The sequence below is a fragment of the Amblyomma maculatum genome, chromosome 5 (assembly GCF_055883805.1).
Source record: "Amblyomma maculatum isolate TAMU_Amacu chromosome 5, ASM5588380v1, whole genome shotgun sequence".
Lineage (NCBI taxonomy): Eukaryota > Metazoa > Arthropoda > Arachnida > Ixodida > Ixodidae > Amblyomma > Amblyomma maculatum.
Window position 1 is genome coordinate 128,912,142 of NC_139348.1, and position 19,493 is coordinate 128,931,634.

Sequence of the window (19,493 nt, forward strand, 5' to 3'; positions counted from 1 at the left end):
ACTGGTCATACGGCAGAAATTGCTAATGATTAGAGGAATGCCCGTGAGTAGGTATATTTCAGTCGAAAGAACCTGATCATTGGTGTCGATGAAGGCAGAAAAGACATCCGTGAAATCGATCGTGACGGTCCAGTGATATGACCTACATCTTAACCTTTTCTTCAACAGAAATAAATTAAGGTGAACATAAAACGGCGAATGAAAGTAGCCAGAATAAGAAATAAGTAAAGACAACAAGGCAAAGAACACGCAACAAAGATAACGTTGAAGATATTTCAAGATCGTAAATAGTTTATTCAGGCCTAGGAAGCACCCAAAAGCACGGCGAGGACATCAAAGAACTTATTGGCTGCAGTGAACACATTGCTGGCCCACATAGATGTTGCAAGTGCAAGCAGCAGAAAGGGAGCAAAGGGAATTTACACGCACGCTTTAGAGACGTGTCGGTCTCAACAGAGTTATCAGTCTACGCGTGTTCGCCTAACGGGGGGAATAAGAGAAGGGAATTGTCATTGCAATTCTTGTGATTGTAGACCACGCGGCTACATAAAGGGAGGCCTCGTCTCATGCTTGGCGTTAATGCACCGATGGTTTGATTATTATTCTGGAAGACGATCATAGCGTCGAGTCGGCTTTGATGGAGGGCGCTTTCTCTGATGTATATAGTACTCAGGATCTATAGGGTAGTCAGGATCGGCAGGCGGCATTCCATCGTCCGGATCCTCCCTTCCATGTGGTATCCTGCGTCGACATTTAGGGATAAACGTGTTATAATGCTCATGTTTAGCCCACTAATAATAATAGAAGTTGCTCGCGTTCTAATTGTCTTGTAGCGTTCTTGGCTAGATCCCCGCATCACAACTTCTATACGGCTGCCTGTGTCGGACGACTCAGATATGATATATTACTTAAAGGTTCAGTTATGACATACGTATCGTTTGTCTACGTGCTAACCGCAAAAACAATATTGTAACTTTGAGCATAAGCTTAGCTGTATAGCCCCTGAGGGTTTCGGAAATGAAAAGAGCTGCCACAATCATCCTTCAAATGTGAAAGTGTAGACAGTACGCTTATATTAGAAATTTTTAACCAGATCATGATCTGAACTAAAAGTTGTGGTTTAACGTTCCAAACCAGCGCTGTCTATGAGCGACGCCGTAGTAAAGTGCTCTGGAAATTTCGACCCACAGTGGCTCTTTAACGCGCAGGGACAACGGATTGCACATAGGCGCATTTACTAAATAAAATGGTATGAAGTAATAACCTCACATTTTGCCACACAATCTCATTAAATTCTCATAAGATATTACATAAAAGTCTCATATAATTGCATAAGATCTCATAACGTCTTGCACATTTTCGTAAATTATGGAATATATTTTATGATAATGATGTGCACCGTATGAGAGTCTATGCGACTTGAGATTGTGTGAGGTTATTGACCCGTAGAACTTTTGGTTTTTTCAGTAGGGGCATGCGTTTCGCCTCCACAGAAAAGCGGCCGGGATCCGATCACAGTTCCTTAAGCACAATAGCTGAGCGCTGCAACCACTGCAGCACATACAACGGGTTAAACTACAATAGAGACAGCAGTTGCTGTTCAATGCGGGTGACTGCGTACATAGTGTCGCAAGTCTACCATGTCAAAACCCCGTGTTTTTCCAGCTTTTGGTTTATGGTACTTTAAATTATTTCAAATGCGTCTTCTAATATCGGCTTCTGTACTTCCAGTCTTTGTTGAAAGGGTCCAGGCCAGTTAGCACAATTGTCATTGTGCAGTTCTTGTCCAAAAACGGCATTTGCGCGTCCCCGTCGGCCTTTATTTTACCTTCACATTTCGCTTATACACCCATTCTTCTCATCTCCACTAAATCACAATCTGCGGTCACAGCCTTATATTCGCTGCGTATTGAAACTCTCAAGAATAATTTGACCAAAGTAGCGAGCGGACACAACCTTAGTCAAGTAGCGAGCGGACACAACCTTAGTCTTCACGACTACGAGGCAAAAGTGTTAATGGCTTCTTGTATTAGGACTCTCTCCGATGCAGATTCGAGGCCACCCCCCCCCCCCCCCATTTGGGGCCTAAAAACAAAAAATACAGGAAAGCACATAGGATCGCTTAAGAGCTCAATGGTGAAACTTCGCTTCTACATTTATCTCGCGTGCTTGTGTATTAGTTATAATTTCGTTTTTGTTTCATTTTTTTTTTGTTTCACCATCAGGGACATCAGCATATCAGGAGTCCCCTCCTTAACATGCGAGACAGGACTGACCAACACGAGGCCCTTTGCGGCTTTTTATACGGACTAAGCCTAATTAACCGAACGGGAAAGTTATGTCGACGTCAGAAGCAATTGCGAAGTCCTGACCGAGGAATTTATGTCCACGTCAGAACCTAATTCACCGTCTATCTGACACACCTCCCGGAATCTCACGCAATCTCGCTGAACACGAGATTTTCACCATTAGCCTACAAAGGCTGTCACCTAACTTATTGGATGGATGGATGGAATATAGGAGCGTCCCCTTTGAAACGGGGTGGTAGCAGTAGCTATCATGCTCATTTTGACACTCACCTCCAATGCCCCTGGCGGCAGATGGGGGACGTTTGACCCGTCTAATATTCAAACATGTGGTGACTCACAAAGGTGTTCGTGGTGCCTGTATGGCCAGCGAATCATTAAATACCGAGCGTCCCTTGTATTAATGGACAGTTAGTGCTATCTCTCTTTATGTAAGATAACGATAGGACTCCCTGCCATCCTGAAACACCTATTTGATCACGTGCGCATGTGTGTGTTTGTTCCTTTATTCGAAATGATTTGGGTGGACAACGCGTGGGATAGAGCGTTCAGGTAATCGTGTCCTCTGATTACAGTAGAAACAAAACTGAACTAAAGAACGTTAGTTCATATTTGCCCGCTAGCATCCACTATCAACAAGCTTTTTGAATAATGTTTCTCGAATCGCACTGTTAAGCTACGAGTCATTCGACTGTAGTTGCTAAGAATTGAGCCTTGTGCATTTATTGAGACTGTGCTTATCATTTTACAATGTCTTTTTTCTTGAATAATGCTATTTGCTTTTGTAGGTACTACTTGGTTCTTTATTTCGCTTTGGCGCAATGAGCCATGAATAGTTACTAATTTTCGTCGATGGCTGTCGTTGGTTTTGCTTGAAAAAGGTGGCCTGAATGCATATCATTTGCAAAGCCGTTCGAGAGTTGCAATGCAAAGGATAATTGTTCATTCATCATTAACGCTTGATTTACTGATTATTTAACCCATTAAATGAACATTGTGATAAACTGATCCACACTACAAGCCACATGAACGCGCCCACGTTAAAATTTTGACCATCGTGAAGAAGCGTTGGCCTAATAAGAACCTTTTATTTAAATGAAATACTCAGTATTTTCAGCAGCGTACCAATATCTTTCTACACAAGTGCATGAAATACCAGAATATGTCGACACTATATTCATGAGCACAAACCCTTCACGTAAACAAAAAAGCTTGAAATAAGACGAAGCGCCGTAAAATGCGGTATAGAAGATAGAAACCCAAGTGACACACACTGAGCAATAGCAACAAAGGAACGCTAATGAAATACTAACTGAGGCTATCATTGCTGAAATGACGCGGAGATATAAAGCGATGCACATAAACGCTGCGGTCGATAGCACAGCAACATGGGTTGCAATGCAAAAATATCAACTAGAAACACGTGATTCCGGGTGAGTATGCGATCACAATTTTTACAGCACTGAAAGGGTCTGGGCTGAAAGAGTGGAAACGTTATTTGAAATGAGTAAGCTTTGTATTTGTGCAACGGAGACACGGCAGAGGCAATATGTGCATGGCTTTTGCCTTTTTGCTAGAGACAAAGACAGAGAGAGCTTGATAGGTTGAAAAACAGACATCTTTGAATTTCATGCAAACGGCTCCATGCAACTGTCTCTAATATTGCTTTTACTTCGTCCAGTGCGTATAAAAACGTATATAAATACCTGAAATGAAGTGACCACCTTAACAATCGGAAGAAGATGCGAAAAAAAAAAAGACAAACGAGGAGCCTTAGTCAAGAACCATGAACTTATTATGTTTATTCAGGCATACGCAACACCTAAAACATGGCCACTGTATTCAAAATCTCCCTAGAGGACGGCCTGACCACCAGTCTTGACCCCTCAAGTGCAGAAAGCAAAAATATATGTAAGCAACACTCACTTATGGTAAAGCAGGTGCAGGTCTCGAGTGCGTTGTTAGAGTTGTAGTCTATGTCTCATGAGGTGGGACCTAGGCAGGGATACTACCGTGAGAGCTGTCAGTGAAGGAGGCTTTATCGTGCGTGGGCGCCGTATTGTCGCGTCTCATACTCCCTGCGTACTCGACTTTCTCCCGAGAATTCTTCGCAACTTGACTACCAGATTCTTTGGCCAAAGCTGGAATAGCGTGATCGCGTTTCATCGATGGGTGGTAACGCTTCCTCGTCATATTGAAAACTGAGTCGTCATCGCGATCCGTCATTTCGCCATCACCGGCCCCCTTTGGCGATGCCGGCATTGCGAAAAGGTTATTATTTGAAGACGATCTCGAGCGATGATTTCTGGAGTCATACGTGTCCCCAGGATCAGAAGGATAGAGCCGCACCGCCCTGCCGTACCTTGGAGGGGACACTCGGTGACCCTTACGTCGACGACGTCGAGTATCCTTGTAATCCGTGTCTTCTCCATCCTCATGTGGCCACCAGCCATCGTCCTTTTCCTCCATCCATGGTCTCCTGCGTCGCCTGCGTGTTAAGGACGCTACCTATCAGTGGTACCCTGGTGCAATATTAGCATGTTTGTATTTGGTGGTATCCTTTTTAAGAGGCAATCCTGAATCCTAATGGGGATACTTCTAGCTCCGAATGCGGCTGTGCATCCGAATTGTTTGGAATCGAGGAGCTGCTTCGAGTAACAAAGATAAATGGTGATGATGCGACGTTGAATTATGGGAGACGCATGAATAGAGATTGTGCATACAGCACGCTACAAATATTTAAAGTGACGCAGTTTCTAATTCTGCCAACGTAATTAATGCGTAGAGCTTTATAAAATATAGAGCACAATCATTTACGCGAGGCAAATCAACGCTGTGTTGCTTCAAAATCAGGCCTTTTCTATAACGTAGTGCACAGCTACCAGTCTACAGCATATCCTTTTAGCACAATCATATATCCCTTCGTTGAAGCCACGGCTAGCTATCTTTACTTGAACCCAATTCATGTCAATATTAAGGTAAAAATCTGTTAATTGTTTCAGTTCCTAAAATACCGGGAAAATTGTTACTGCTCCGCGCTTCCTGGTTTACTCGAAGAAACACCTTAAATGAACACTGAGAACAAGTGTATAATCCATGCTTTGTTAAACAAACCTGATATTACTCAATTTATTGCCTTTGTTGTGGCACCGCTGGCCGCAAAGGATGCATTATTCGCTGACACAATTCGGTTTACTATGGCCACATTTTTTTCCAACCTAAATGCACACTGAGATTTCGCCTATAAGGCCACAAGTGAAAAATATTGCAATATAAGTAAAATTCGACTCAATGACAGCTTGAATGCTGGCGGTGACACACTTAGTACCAAGTAGTGAACATGGGATTATTTTCACGGTATTCAGGCCGTATAGCACATTCTACGCACTGTAGTCGGGTGTTGTATTTGTAGTTATCTAAAATATAAGTATATCTAAATATATCGAATCATCACCGGTTATCCATCATTCTTAGATGCATTCAACCTAATCTAATATTTGGTTCTTCCGTATAATCCCATGGCACTCTTAGATCCCGACTCTAAAAGCAATTATTTGAAGCCTGTAGAAATATCTTACCTTTACCTTATCTTATATCTCAGGAAGGATTTTAGTCAACCCAGCTGCGACGATATGTACACAAATCCTAGTGTATTTACTATTTAGTCCTTTATATTCGTACCACATTTACATAATTGTAATGCCGACTTTAACGAGATGTTTTAAGAAGACAAGTTAAACGATGCTGAGCATTCAATATGGAAATTCTATTCGTATTTAGCAAGTCCAAGACATGAAAAAATATTTGCAGAAATTTCAAGTGAAATCTTTTTCTAGCAAAAGCACGGCTATTCTTAATAGGGTAGACATAGTGATTGCGGTCCTTTAATCCATTGCACGCGCATTTCTTATAAGGCTGCACACCCACCTTCTATTCTTTATTCCTTCTTTTCTTCCCCTTAACGTTATTGATCAGCGCTTGTTGATATTTCTTCGTTTCCTTAACGCTTTCTTCAAGTAATGTGCTGCAGCTGTATTTCTTATCAGGTCCGTTTAAAGTTGCTAATCCTCTGGCATAAACGAATGCCAACACTGAGTTGATTCTCGGAGTTACTCATTACGTGCTTAGAAATGTTCATTTCCATAGTATTGCCGCATTATTAGAGCAAACGTATTCATACGCTGACCACCACTGTCATGAAATATCACATCTTGTGTGGAGCAATACTTTGACTTTGCAAGCTGATTGGAGAGGTCACAACCACGTGGCCTCGTGCGGGTAATTAAAACTCAGTTCGGAATAGCCCCTCGTTCCAATACGCGAGTTCTCCGACAGACCTCCCAAGGTTGCCAATAATAAAAGGGTGATATAGCCTAGTGGTATTTTCAAATTAAATATAAAGAAGCAGGAGCAGATTTAAACTGGCCGTTTTCAAACGTCGGTACACGGGTTCAGTAGCCAATAATTTTGGCCTCTTGGGCACCGCGGCGCATGCCCTCGCTTTTAGAATCAGCATGCGGCACTTAACGCTGTGGCTCACTGATAGCGCCGCAAACCCGTGGCCTCTCAAGCCCCTCGCTTTAGTGGCCTCTACTATCAAGCACACATTGAGCTGGAAGTGATCTCGGAGCTCACGATTAAATCTGTCATTTGGCGCGGTGGCATCTAGACGGCGCCACGTTCAAAATTGAAAATGAGAGTTCTCGTACTCTCGCACTAAAATCTCGTGAATCGAAGTAACATTTGCCCATTCTTAATTTTTGGGGTATCTAGGGATGATAGTTTTGCCGTTGATAAAAAGCCGTCCTCCGGGAAGCAATTTCTCATCTCGCCCTTGACGCTTTCTGTCCCTTTTATTCTTTATGTTTACCTGAAGTAAAATAAAGCATATGATGACCACGTATTAATGACCGCGTTGGTTAGCTAGCTAGCACAGCTAGCACAGAACCGGGTTAATTGGAGAAACATGGGAGAGGCCTTCGCCCTGCAGTGGGTATAGTCATGATGATGATGATGTTGATGTCTGGGATACTGCTCAGTCACTGCATTGTTTCTATTTTGATTTGCACCAGTCCTAATGTATTTCTACCCTGTATTACCTGTAGATGACGTACACACCCTCGCCATCATTTTGTTGATTGGCACACATGCACACTTTTAACTGGATCATATAATTTTAATGCCCACTAGCCACACTGCTTCGCGGCAATGAACGCGAAGGGAACCCCATGATGAAACCCGGAAAAAATGATGGTCACATTGCGGTTTCATCTCAAATGCAGACACCATTACGCATATGTTCATCAGGCAAAATTGCTGTAACGCAATTGGTTTTTTCGACAGTTTGTTTCTAACCGAGGCAATAATTTGAGGTTTCGGTTATTTTTTACATTTACTCTAATTACTTGAAGGCCGAGTTTGCCAGTGTTTACTGTGTTCGATCAGCAGCAATATGACAGCCCCACATGCGTTTATGCACGTCCTTGCTGAATAAAAACCGCTTGCGAAATAGGCGTTTTTGGACTACTGTGCAACTGTAGTTTAATTTTATTTGAAGTTATATTGCGAATTCCTAAATAAATAATATGAACAATATTTTCCTTTTTTTTAGCTTCTGCATTACATTCACAAATAAGACACTCTATATAAGAGGAAACTTTTTCCCGTATTCGTATTCGACTTTTATACAAAATTTTTATTATTCGCAAGCCCATAGTAGAAAGTTTGATGTTCTTTTGTACCTTTATATTTCAGCTTCCTAATATTTACTGACAGAATATATTGGCTTTTAATGTTTCCATCCTTATTTTTTTCACACTGAACCGCTGTCCGTAAATAACACAGGGCTAGAATTTCGGAGAGCAGTACCCCGTTTCACAACAAACCTTTATATCAAGCCAGATTTTCGAATGGGCAGACGACTCTAGAGTATTTAAATTGATTGATAAAGAACTCGAGGTTCCTTTGTGTATCCATAGTTGTAAATACAGAAAGGTCACTAAAGAAAACCTTTAGAGATAATTAGAAGTGTCTAGCTACGAGGAACCAAAACCAAAAGACCTTGAAATAGCATTGGATTCCTCTCATGCCGCCAAGTTTATCTTTCCTTCTGCTTAATAATTTAAATTGTGGTTTGCTGTTTCCACGAAGAAAGTGCGAGCGTTGTTTCGGAATAAAACCTATTTGACAATTATGACTTGTAACCATATTGAACCTTGGCAGTCTCGAGATTTGGAGTGCTTAATGGCACTTGTAATTGCGCGAAAGGCCTGTGGCGCTGACACAACTCTTTCAGTTCCTGATATTTAGTAGTTACATGGACTTTGTTTTCAGTGCGAGCAATCACTTTGTGATTAAGCAGTAGTTTGCCACACAAGGCTGCTTAATTTCCTTCTACGATGCCATTCAAGACCTATTCATATGTTCCGAAGGCATTAACTCCAGCCCCACTGCATCACAGTTAGGCGAAAGACAGATGAAGTTTCAACCCGATATTCTGCCATACGTCCGCGAGCAGCTGTTAAGGCAAGCTTCTTGACATGATCTTAAACTGCGATGCAAGTGTAAAATCTTAGACGATACTGCTACGAACAAGTAATTGGGCAAGGGCGACATAATAGCGGCTAAAAAAGTCGTCCTTGGAAATTTTCCTCCGGGTTCAAAACTAGTCACAAACTGGGCATTGGAACTCGAATTTGCTTATCCCCGACCTGATCCATCGTAGCAACGATTGGGGCGGTGCCTAGTGGCGACACCACCTGGCCGTCCATCCTTCCTTCGGCGGTCTGGAGGTATCAGGGGGCTGGCTGCGGTCAGTAAGTCAAGTCGTCAAGTAGTTCGCGTGACCGCTTCAGTCCGGCAGTTTTCGTCGTCCCCGCCATCGTCTATTACCGATGCCTGCAGCCTCAACGCTTACGCGATCACATTGCCACTTATTCGCATTGCGTTACTGAACAACCATTCAAGAAGATGACGACCAATTAAAGGGAGACAGAAGACGACTAAGACGACTACAAGAGGTTGGACTGCCCGCCACAAAGGAGGAAATTTACACTTTTGGATAGCCGGAGCTTGCTCCACTTTCTTGAAGAAAATATGCTGCATTACTTCTATACGTTAAAAGACCGTCTCATTCTATCTATTTATGCCATATGCCAAGCCTTAAAATAAAAAAAAGACAAATATCCCCATCACTCTCTTAGTAGTTTATCTAATTTTAAAAAACTTCCTCTGCCTGATCCGTCGAAATTTGAGACTTGTACACATGCTATTGTTACCATGTCACTGCAATGTCACTTTAAAAGAATACGCTGATACCTTGATAAAAGAGCCCCTAAATGGCCCCGTATTACCTATCCTTTAGGTGATAACCTATGTTACCGCAGCGAGGTGTCGAAGAAACGTTTTATTAAACATGCAAACTGGGAATCTTTTAGGATCTGACAATAAACTGCTCCTCAAATATTCTTGGAGTAAGAAATCATATCGTTCCCGATAACTTGAAATTTCTCTAACAAGGCTGCGCTGCCGTAGCCCACCTCTAAATATTTATCTTCACAGGTCTGGTTTGGCACCTTCTCCAGCCTGCGCATTTTGCGATTAACAGGAATAACTAGAATACCTAGAATTATCTTACCTTTAACACCTTGTTAATAGTCACGTTCTATACGTTTTACAGAGGAAACCGTAAAATTATCTTCTGTTTCAGGAGCGATTTTATTCAACCCAGCTGTGACAATGTTTGCTCAAATCCTAGTTTATTTACTATTTAGTTTAGAAGCGTTTTTACATGACATTCAACTGCGATGCAACAGTAAAATATTGGACGATACACCTATAAACATGTAATTGGAGAGAGGCGACATAACAGCGGTTTAAAAAGTCGCCCTTGGAAATTTTCTACCGGGTTCAGAGATAGTCACGAACTGGGCATTGGAACACAAATTTGCTTACCTCATATCTGATCCATCGTAGCGACGATTGGGGCGGTTCCTAGTAGAGACACCACCTGGCCATCCACCCTTCCTTCGGCGGCGTGGAGGATCCATGTCAGGGGGGTAACTGCAGTGATTATGACACTCAGGAAGTCAAGTCGTCATGTAGTTCGCGTAAAAGCTTTAGTCTGGCGATTCTCGCCGTCCCCGTCATCGTCCACTGCCATCGCCCACTGCTGGAGCCTCAACGCTTATGCGATCGTATTGCCATATATAATGTCTTGCGTTACTGAACATTCGTTCAAGAAAATGACGACCAATTAGAGGCAGACAAAAGACGTCTACAAGATGTTCGACTGCCCGCCACAAAGGAGGAACGTTTACACTTGTGGCTAATGGACAATATTAAGAGCCGGAGCTTGCTCCAATTTCATGAAGAAAATAGACAGCATTACTTCCTATAAGTTAAATACCACCTCATTTCATTATTCTGTGCCATATGCCAAGCCTTAAAATAAAAAAAAAAGACAAAGATCCGCATTACTCTTTTTGTAGATTCTCTAATTGGAAAAACCTTCTTCTGTCTGATCCGACGACGTTTGAGACGTGTACACATGCTATCGCTACCATGTTACAGCAGTGACTTTAAATGAAGACGCTGATATCTTGATAAAGGAGCCCCTAAATGTCCCCGTATTATCTATCCTTGCGGTGACAACGTATATTACCGTAGCGAGGTTGCGGAGAAACGTTTTATTAAACATGCAGACTAGACATTGTTTAAGATCTGACAACTACCTGCATCTCAAATATTCTCGGAGTAGGAATTTATGTAATTCACGGCAACTTGATACTTCTCTAACAAGGCTGCGCCGCCGTAACCCACCTCTAAATATTTATCTTCACAGGTCTGGTTTGGCATATTCTTCAGCCTGCGCATTTTGCGATGAACAGGAATTACTAGAATCACTAGAAATATCTTACTTTTAACATTTTGTAAATAGTCACGTTCTTCCAAATATTCCGAGCGTCCTTAACGCTGATTTCGGTTGAGTATTTACATCACAACCTGGCACTGACCTACCTTCTTTTACATCCTGCGATCATTCACCCATGCCTGAAATAACTATAAACGCTAGCAGCACTGCAGCACTAATTGATTTTACTTCAATAGCCGGTATCGATGTCATCCTGTTTTTTTTCTCATTGAGAATAAGCCTATAATATATATTTTACTCACTCTATAATATCTAGTGTGTATTTTACGTACAATGATATGATGTTTGTATTTTGCATCTGTATACAATTCTGTATACGTTACGGAGATAGTGTAATGAGTTCTCTTTCTACAATCATTGAAGAAAATGTTATGCCAAACATCGTGTCCCTGTTGCCTGGGTGGTCAGAGCGTTGTCGAGCTGCTGCTGTGCAGCTTTTCCCCGTCCCCCTTCTTCACCATGTATACCTTCCTTGGTGAAAATGAAATATATGTGAAATAAAAACTTTCACTGCGGCCTAATTCTTAGCCGATCCCCCTGTGTGCGTATGTGCCATATATTATTGCGCAGAAGCGGTGTCATACCCAATGAAGTGAAAACTGAGGGGCGACTATTGCATACAGTTAAAACATAAACAACAGCTGTAGCAACGTCTGGTGCTAAGAAGAAGGTTGGCGCTTGCCGGAACCCTTACGCATGTCATCGGCTGCTGTGTTTCCTAGACTAACCTTCTTGCCATGTATGAATATTATCATGCTGGTTTGGCGGTAGCATTTTCAGAAACAGTCTTGGTTTTCTAGTCGGAATTACCGCCTTGTGCTCTAGACGCGATGTTATTGGAACCGAGTTTTCATGCTTCAAGTAACTGTGTGGGGCGACTTGAATATAGGGTGGTACTGAAATATTATACTACGTGTACGTGAGTTTAGTTGGATTTTGAACGATGTGCTAATAATATTTAAACAGTGCCACATAACCAATAGGCTCAATGGTGTTCACACGTGGAGATGTCGGAAATGAAACTCTCATAGAATTACGGGAAGGAAGCGATTGCGATTTTTCCAACGGTCTCGCCTCCATTTGACCGTGACCGTTTTTTTGCTGTGTAGACAACGGAAGGGCGGTATCAGAGTAACCTTAGAAAATATAAAAAAGCATTTTTGGCGTTGTGTCGCGCTCTTATAAACAGCGCATGTCCTATATATGGTGTGAAGGAATGTAAACTGCAGCCGAAATGAATGCCTAAGACATGTATTTTTTGCGAAAGCTTTCGCGATAAATTTTAAGAGGACAAGAGAAGTTATGTCGAACACGTGATTAGCTTCTAGTAAGATGAGGTTTCATTTATTGACGGAAGTACACCGCAGTTTCTGAAATTCTGTATAAACTAGATATTTGGAAAGGTACAGTTAGTTACCATGTATCAATATCTAGTCGTTTTGAAGGTATTCAGGACACTTAGCCCAATCACCAAGCTCTTATTTGGTCCTAGAAATCGTTATCTGGCACTTATGATATATATGATATATATCATGCTCATTGCTTATGTATCAGCCTTTTATAATTATTCACCCTAACCTAATCGCTTACCGTCTCATAGAGGCATATAGAAATTCTTAGAAATTCCAATGCAATGAATTATTCGAACACTGTGCAAATATTGTGCTTAAATTAATTTTATTGCCCATATGCTACCCTTGTCTCTTTGAATAGTTTCTTGCAGAACAATCGCTGATTCAGCACTGGCTTCAGCCAGCCCTGCTGCGGCGATCTTACATGACGCAATTTTCTGTGTTTTTCCTCTTTAGTGTTTTATATTCAATAGACCCATTTATGTCACGACCTAGGTTCATTTGTGGAGAATTGAACGAGAATTTTTAAGAAGGCATGCGAAATTACACTGAACACTGAATATGTAAAATCCTTTTCGATTTTATCGTGATCCCGACCTGACAAACCATGTGCTGAAGCTTCAGGAGCAATAAATAAATAATAAAGAAGGATATACCTAAATATTTGCGTGTAAACATTCGGTATTTTTAAATTGTCCTGGCATTTTAGCGCATTTATAATGCTTCTGTAGGTGCCGTTAGTGCCACTTTGGTGTGGACTCTGACGGCCTTCCATCTCTAGAATATCTCTTAGCTATCAATTTTAAAGTTATCGCTTTAATGTGCTCGAGGTCCAAATCGTTCAGATACCTGCAGCCTCTATTTTATCGCAATGCATATAAGAATTAGGCAAGTACAAGCTGTAAATTCTTTTACTCCGGAAACTATCGTTAACAGCGCCGCACTCGCTGCGTTTGCTTTAAAAAGCAGCGGAGACTTTGAGGACCACTTTAGCGTAATTTTAATGCCGAACAAAACGTACACTGTGGCATTTCTTGCAATCGTTTTGTCGTCTTCGACAGTAAATTAGTCATTTGTTGCTGAATGATGTTTTAGAATATGAACGGTTTTCCTGAACGCTAAGATCCAAATCTGAGTTTTCGTTACTGAAGACATAGGCGAAACATTGCACCATACATGGCGTAAACTGCCAGCTGTACTCAGAGGTTGCAAGCGTGCGGCGAGCGATGCTGTCCAGCCGGACACGAAGCGAAATCCACCGCTAAGCGGAGCCATGGCTTTTCTTTGTTTGGTTTGGCTTATGGGGTTTACGCTCCAAAGCTACTCATGTTAAAAGAGACGCTATAATAGAGGACGGCGAACGTTTGGTCACCTGGGGCGTCATTAACGTGCACTGACATCACACAGCACATGGACACCTTGCTTTTCGCCTCCATCGAGAAGTGGCCGCAATGACAGGGATTCGATCCCGCATCCTTGGGCACAGTGGTCGAGCGCCCAAAAAACTGCACTACTGCGGGTGATGCAGCCAGGGCGTCGTCGTTTCACCAGTGATTAACACCGTGGTTCTGCATTATGTACCTTGCACGCTTCTTTTCCCTGGTACTCCCCCACTTTTAATATTTTTTGAAGTAAGGTAACTACAACTTCACACGCAGCCCTCATCGAGGAAATAATCCGTGATCATCAAAATAATCAAAATAAGAAGCGTTATTCAACGACGTGTCTTCCCCTGAGGGAAACCGCATGCGCTACGTCTGGCGAGAACGAAAAGTCGTCAAGGCGAAGCGAGCACTCTAGAAAACCTAAACTTGAGTATTTTTGGAAATATTTCACGAGATTGAATGAGTGCAAGAGAAAATATTTTGAGCATTACATGTATAGCTCTAAATTCGGGCTCGATTTATCAACGAACGTAAGGTCAAATTTGTGAAATACTAGGTAATATTAATAATATAGTTTTCTTCACTTCATGTTCATATTTTCCTCGTGCTCTATTAATCGAAGCAAATCATAGGCATAAGCTCGGGTATGCTGCAGTATATACATGGAGAGACGCGTTCATATTTGGACTACGTATTTGGAAGCAACACTTCCCACGTTGTTGCATTGTTTAGCCCTTAAAATTGTTTGGCGCCAGTAAGGCTATTATATCTTATACACGTCTCGTATCCATCCCTAGTAGGCGGATTCACCTTAACCTAATCCTGTGCTCTTCCGTAGATACGTATGCGAACTCGGTTGGATCGCGACTAGGGAGAAGATTTATAAAAAGCTCCGCAGAAATTTTCAACTAAATAATGCTAATTCTTATACATGTCAGTCGACTTAAGGTGAGAAACAGTTTCAACAATTACCACTGAGTCGTAAGTCAGTTTAATAAAAGCTGCTATTATTTTACGCGCGCACACATTCTAGGCTATTTCTTCTTTACTGCTTTAAATTCATGAGTCCCATTTAAGACCAATTTTCTTGAACATCACTGTCTAATTTACTGAGCGTGTGGAGTATCCTAAGAATTTGTTACGTAATTACTAGTGAAAAATACGTATCCCTTCAATGCTTATCAAAAAATATCTTCTGAATTCTGCCATTCGCTCAGCCATAGTAGTTAATAGTGTAGTAAAAAACCGATTGCTGTACATTGAGGACGATATTGTATGTACGTACCCGTCTGAACCATCCGGACGGTGGCGTCGCCTCTTCCCTTTTTTCCTGGGCGGTCGCCTGCGAGAAACATCCCTCTGAGGCCACCAAATCGCCTTGTTTTCCCGCATACCATTGTAAAAAACAAAACACCGTTTCGGACGTTTGTATTATTCAAAACACGCGTACACCCTAAGTCTTGGTTGTTCGTGCCATTGCAAATCACTTCTTGCATACCAAAGAGGTGTCATGGTTGGACAATATGTCTTAGGGTCTTACGAGCAAGGATATCACTTAACATGCTGGGGGTAGGGCTGCGTAATTTCGTAGCCTTTTATACACAAGCGGCGCTCCTGATATAACACAACACCTAAACAAAGAACCAAATGTTTTTGTTACGCTCTGAGGGACTTGTTTATAAAATAGCTCTTCCCTGTGGTCAAATATACGTAAGTTAAATGGCACCGTGTATAACACACGACTTATATTATCTTTTTAGACTCTACCTGCTCCATTAATTTTGTTGATCATTGCCGAGAGTGTCAATAATGTTTCCCTTCCTTATACTATAGTGACATTTTGTATAAACAACCCCGACCAGTTGACCAGGGAAATCATCGAGGCTTACCAAATGGGAAAAATTCAAGATTGTGTATCAGCAAACCATCCCTGCTCCTGCGTGACTGTGAGGTTGCCTATCTTGACCTAACATATTAGCGCCTGCCTTCTAGTTTTAGTTTTGAGTTGTTGGCTGTTCTCTTATGAATGCGTGTTTCCTGTGATTAAACTTTAGTTGAGAGCCAGTGCATGTCCTGTTTTTTTCTACCCTTCATCCCCGTTGTTCACGCTGCTGTTGGAAAACGTATCACCAACTTGTCCGCCTAGCTATCGTGTTGACTATCAGTAAACGAACTAAACCCCAGAACATACTTCGCACAAATTCATGCGGCTTTTAATTGGATTAATCTAAAAAGCTCTTTTGCAGCTGTAACTTACACAAAAACCCAATCCTGGCTGAACTCATGCACTATTAGGTACTGTTTTAAAGAACATTGAATGTATGTTTGGCTGTTTGTCTTCTGTGCTGATGAATGAAAAGGCTGCACAGACTGAACATGTTTTTTCTGTACCTTGGAGAGAAGAACGGAAAATATCTATGCAGAAGTTTACTCTCAGTGACAAGTACAATACTGAAAAGTGCCTACACTAATCAAAATTTGTTTTATTGCTGACGACGCTGATAATTTTTCGCATAAATTGCATTTCTCGGCTTAAACCTACATCAAATTACTGTAAATCATGTGGCTGCTATACTGGCCTCTTCATTGAACTGGATCCATGTCTGTTAATATGCCTGATATTCTTGTTGTTCAAAACATTTCTTTGCGAAAAATTGAAGAGTTGAAACATTGTGGACAGAACTTTTATATCAATATTCCAATGGCCACTACTGTAGGTCTGGCTTCGTACAAAATGTTTCACTGCGTCTGTAAACTTGACCTGATCACGCTGATCTCCCACTGTTCCTAGAAATTTTGTTTGTCTAGGCTTTGGGGTTTGTCACCAGATTATTTCCATGTAACGTGGTGTGTGGTGGGGGTCTCGCCGCACCAAGAGCAGAACTATTATATTGTTCCAGAAAGGAGCTATGCAGGTTAAGGAAAGAGTTCGTTTGTAGTGTGCGTCAATCTCTGGCCTATTTCGTGTTTAGCTGGCATTGTAAGGTCAGGGAACTTGTCGCTGTATTCGAATACAAAATAAACTTTCACTATAGGTAGGAGGAAAGGGAGGGTGACATCATTATCAACCGTTCTTCAGTGCTCTTAAATGCCAGACCATATTTTGATGTTTTGCCCTACATTTCATGTGTGCAAAATAATTCATTCAAGCTGAAATTACGTTAACGCCGTAAATGTGGTATCCAACCGAGGTTTTTTTTTCTTCTGCTTATGGTTAGCTGCCATCAGTTTTTAACTACGGCTTTAAACTATGAAGTAAAGAGCTTGAAATGAAATTTCGTGGAAAGTAGGAAATTTTCCTTCGAGGTGCTTTTCACGAGATAGCCTTAATGTAGCCCTTTTTATTGAACAAAATTGAATCTGGCATAATTTAAATATGCCATATGACAGCATGTTCTGTGCGACCAAATGTACTCCGCTTAAAGTACGTTCATTCATGACTTGCTGAGGAAGTACCAGCTGCTTGCCTTCGGCAATAATGCACACAGGAAAAGCATTAGAGAAGGCATAGTGGCTAATGCAATACCTTATAAAGGAATGTAATATATTTCTACAAGCTATAGGAAGTATAACCCGCACATGGCGATAATATGGAAGGTATGGGGCAGTTTTTTTTTCAAAGGGTGTTAGGTTGCAATGCTGTTGCTTCCAACCTGCAGTATGTTGTAATGCTGAAGAAAACACACCCTTAGATTGGGCCCATAGAAGGGTGTTATGACAACCGAAGCACTCTCTTTTAGGGTGTCCTGTCACGCGGAAGCCACTTTTTTTTTTCGAGGGTCTATGGGTGCTAGTTATAGACATGCGAAAACACCTAATAAGGCGTTTTTGTATTTACAATAGTGTATATGTCAATTCTGGTACCATTTCATCGCTTATACCGTCGATTAGCGATGGAGGCCTTCAGCGATCTGTTAAGAGGTTGTCCAGGCAATGCAGCTGATAAAGCGGCGTCGCAGTAGGGACGCCACTTCTCTACGTCCCGCTTTTGTCGGCACAAGTAGCTTTATGGGGTGGCAGAGATAGCGTGCGATATTCAAAGATTGAATAGAAGCAGCGTACGCCTGATGAACCTTCCAACGAAAGTGATGAAGGTATAACTTGTCACATTTAGCAGCCATTCCAGCTTCATTCACGCTTAGAGACGCCTGGAATGCAGAGCGCGTACACAAGACCGTAAAACAAAGTGACTGCCACTTTTCTCCATGTTTCGAGCTCCCTTTACGCCAGCCGCCTTTTAATTACCGGTGTGATATTCCCGCTAATCAGAGGGAAGAGAAGGATAAATTAAAATATATAAAAAATTAATTTAACACTTATTGCGTTATGAAAACGGTGTCATATGTTGTACCTCGCATTTAAAAGTGAATATTCACCCCAAGTATATCCTGCCTTTGGTTTAAAAGAACTTAATTCATGCAGATTCCAGTGGAGTTATTGTAAGGACGGGGAAACAAATGGATAGTGTGTTTATTATTTTGTTTTAAGATGGGTTTGTCTGCGACAGCACATATTTGTTCGTGTAGCTTGATGTGGGCTATATACTCCAAAAGGGGACACAGTTACTGCGGGCATGGCAACATGCAATCTTTCACAAAAGTACACGTGGCACTGTACACTTTATCACTGCACACTTTATCACTGTGTCAACGAATGCTATAATACACTTCTTTAGCGTTGCGCATGGTCTGGCCGGTCTGGCATTGCTACTTAATCGGTTATCCTAGCTCGTATTTAACTAATATCATTAGGATGAGGTGCCAATCTGGCGAGACGAGTATTGACTATTTTATACGCCAACGCCTCTAAAAAATATTAAAATCACTACGAATATGTGTTCCTTTAAAGACGCACATTAGGCAACGGATAATAATGAAAGTGGGCCTGCGGTGGAATCGCGATAGTGATTATGAGAAATGGAACATGGACAATCGCTATACTGCCAACCTTCTCGAATACATAAGCACAACTGGACTTCACTCCTTCTTTTAACTTTCTATCTCCTGCATCCCATTCCCCCTTTCTCAACTTATGCCTTGTGGCAAACTCTTCGAAAAAAAAAAGTATTGTTAATGCACGACAGCTGCGCACCTTACTGTGAGAAGCACAAAAAAAAAACATGGGTTTGGGTGCGCTTTTGACCAGACCTGCAGTAAAGAGGTCGAGTGATGAAACGAAATACGCATATTCGGTTTCATCAGCGCAATTGACAGACGGGTACGTCACCTTACCGTGCCCCACCTACGACATATGCAGTGATGCGCATAAGCTCCCTACTGGGCCTATTGTAGTTTTAAGCATCCTAGAACATCAGCTGTAGCTCGGAATTCACAAAATGTGCTAACAGTTCAGCAATAAAGGCCAAATGCTTGTAACCGGAACTGTTGGATTACATTCTGCGAAAATCTTCTGCAATTTTTACAGTTCCTGTATGCAGTCCTCTCGTGTGGGGGGGACTGGAAACAACGTTTTGGCTGCTATAAGCTTTTTTGGTTTCTTTAGGCTTGCTCGCGACTCT

The 19,493-nt window shown here is 41.7% G+C and overlaps 1 protein-coding gene across 1 annotated transcript in view; it reads right to left on the minus strand.

Annotated features, from left to right (window-relative positions):
- Positions 1-275: 275 nt before the first annotated feature.
- The window catches only part of LOC146189524 (uncharacterized), a 38,492-nt gene continuing 19,274 nt past the window's right edge, over positions 276-19,493 (minus strand). Inside the window, exons 7-10 of the mRNA XM_084603280.1 lie at positions 15,261-15,317; positions 10,260-10,367; positions 4,669-4,794; positions 276-741 (exon numbers count right to left, since the gene is read on the minus strand). Of these exons, the coding sequence (XP_084459406.1) occupies positions 600-741; positions 4,669-4,794; positions 10,260-10,367; positions 15,261-15,317 (433 nt within the window). The 3' untranslated portion in view covers positions 276-599. The remainder of the gene's footprint in view (positions 742-4,668; positions 4,795-10,259; positions 10,368-15,260; positions 15,318-19,493) is intronic.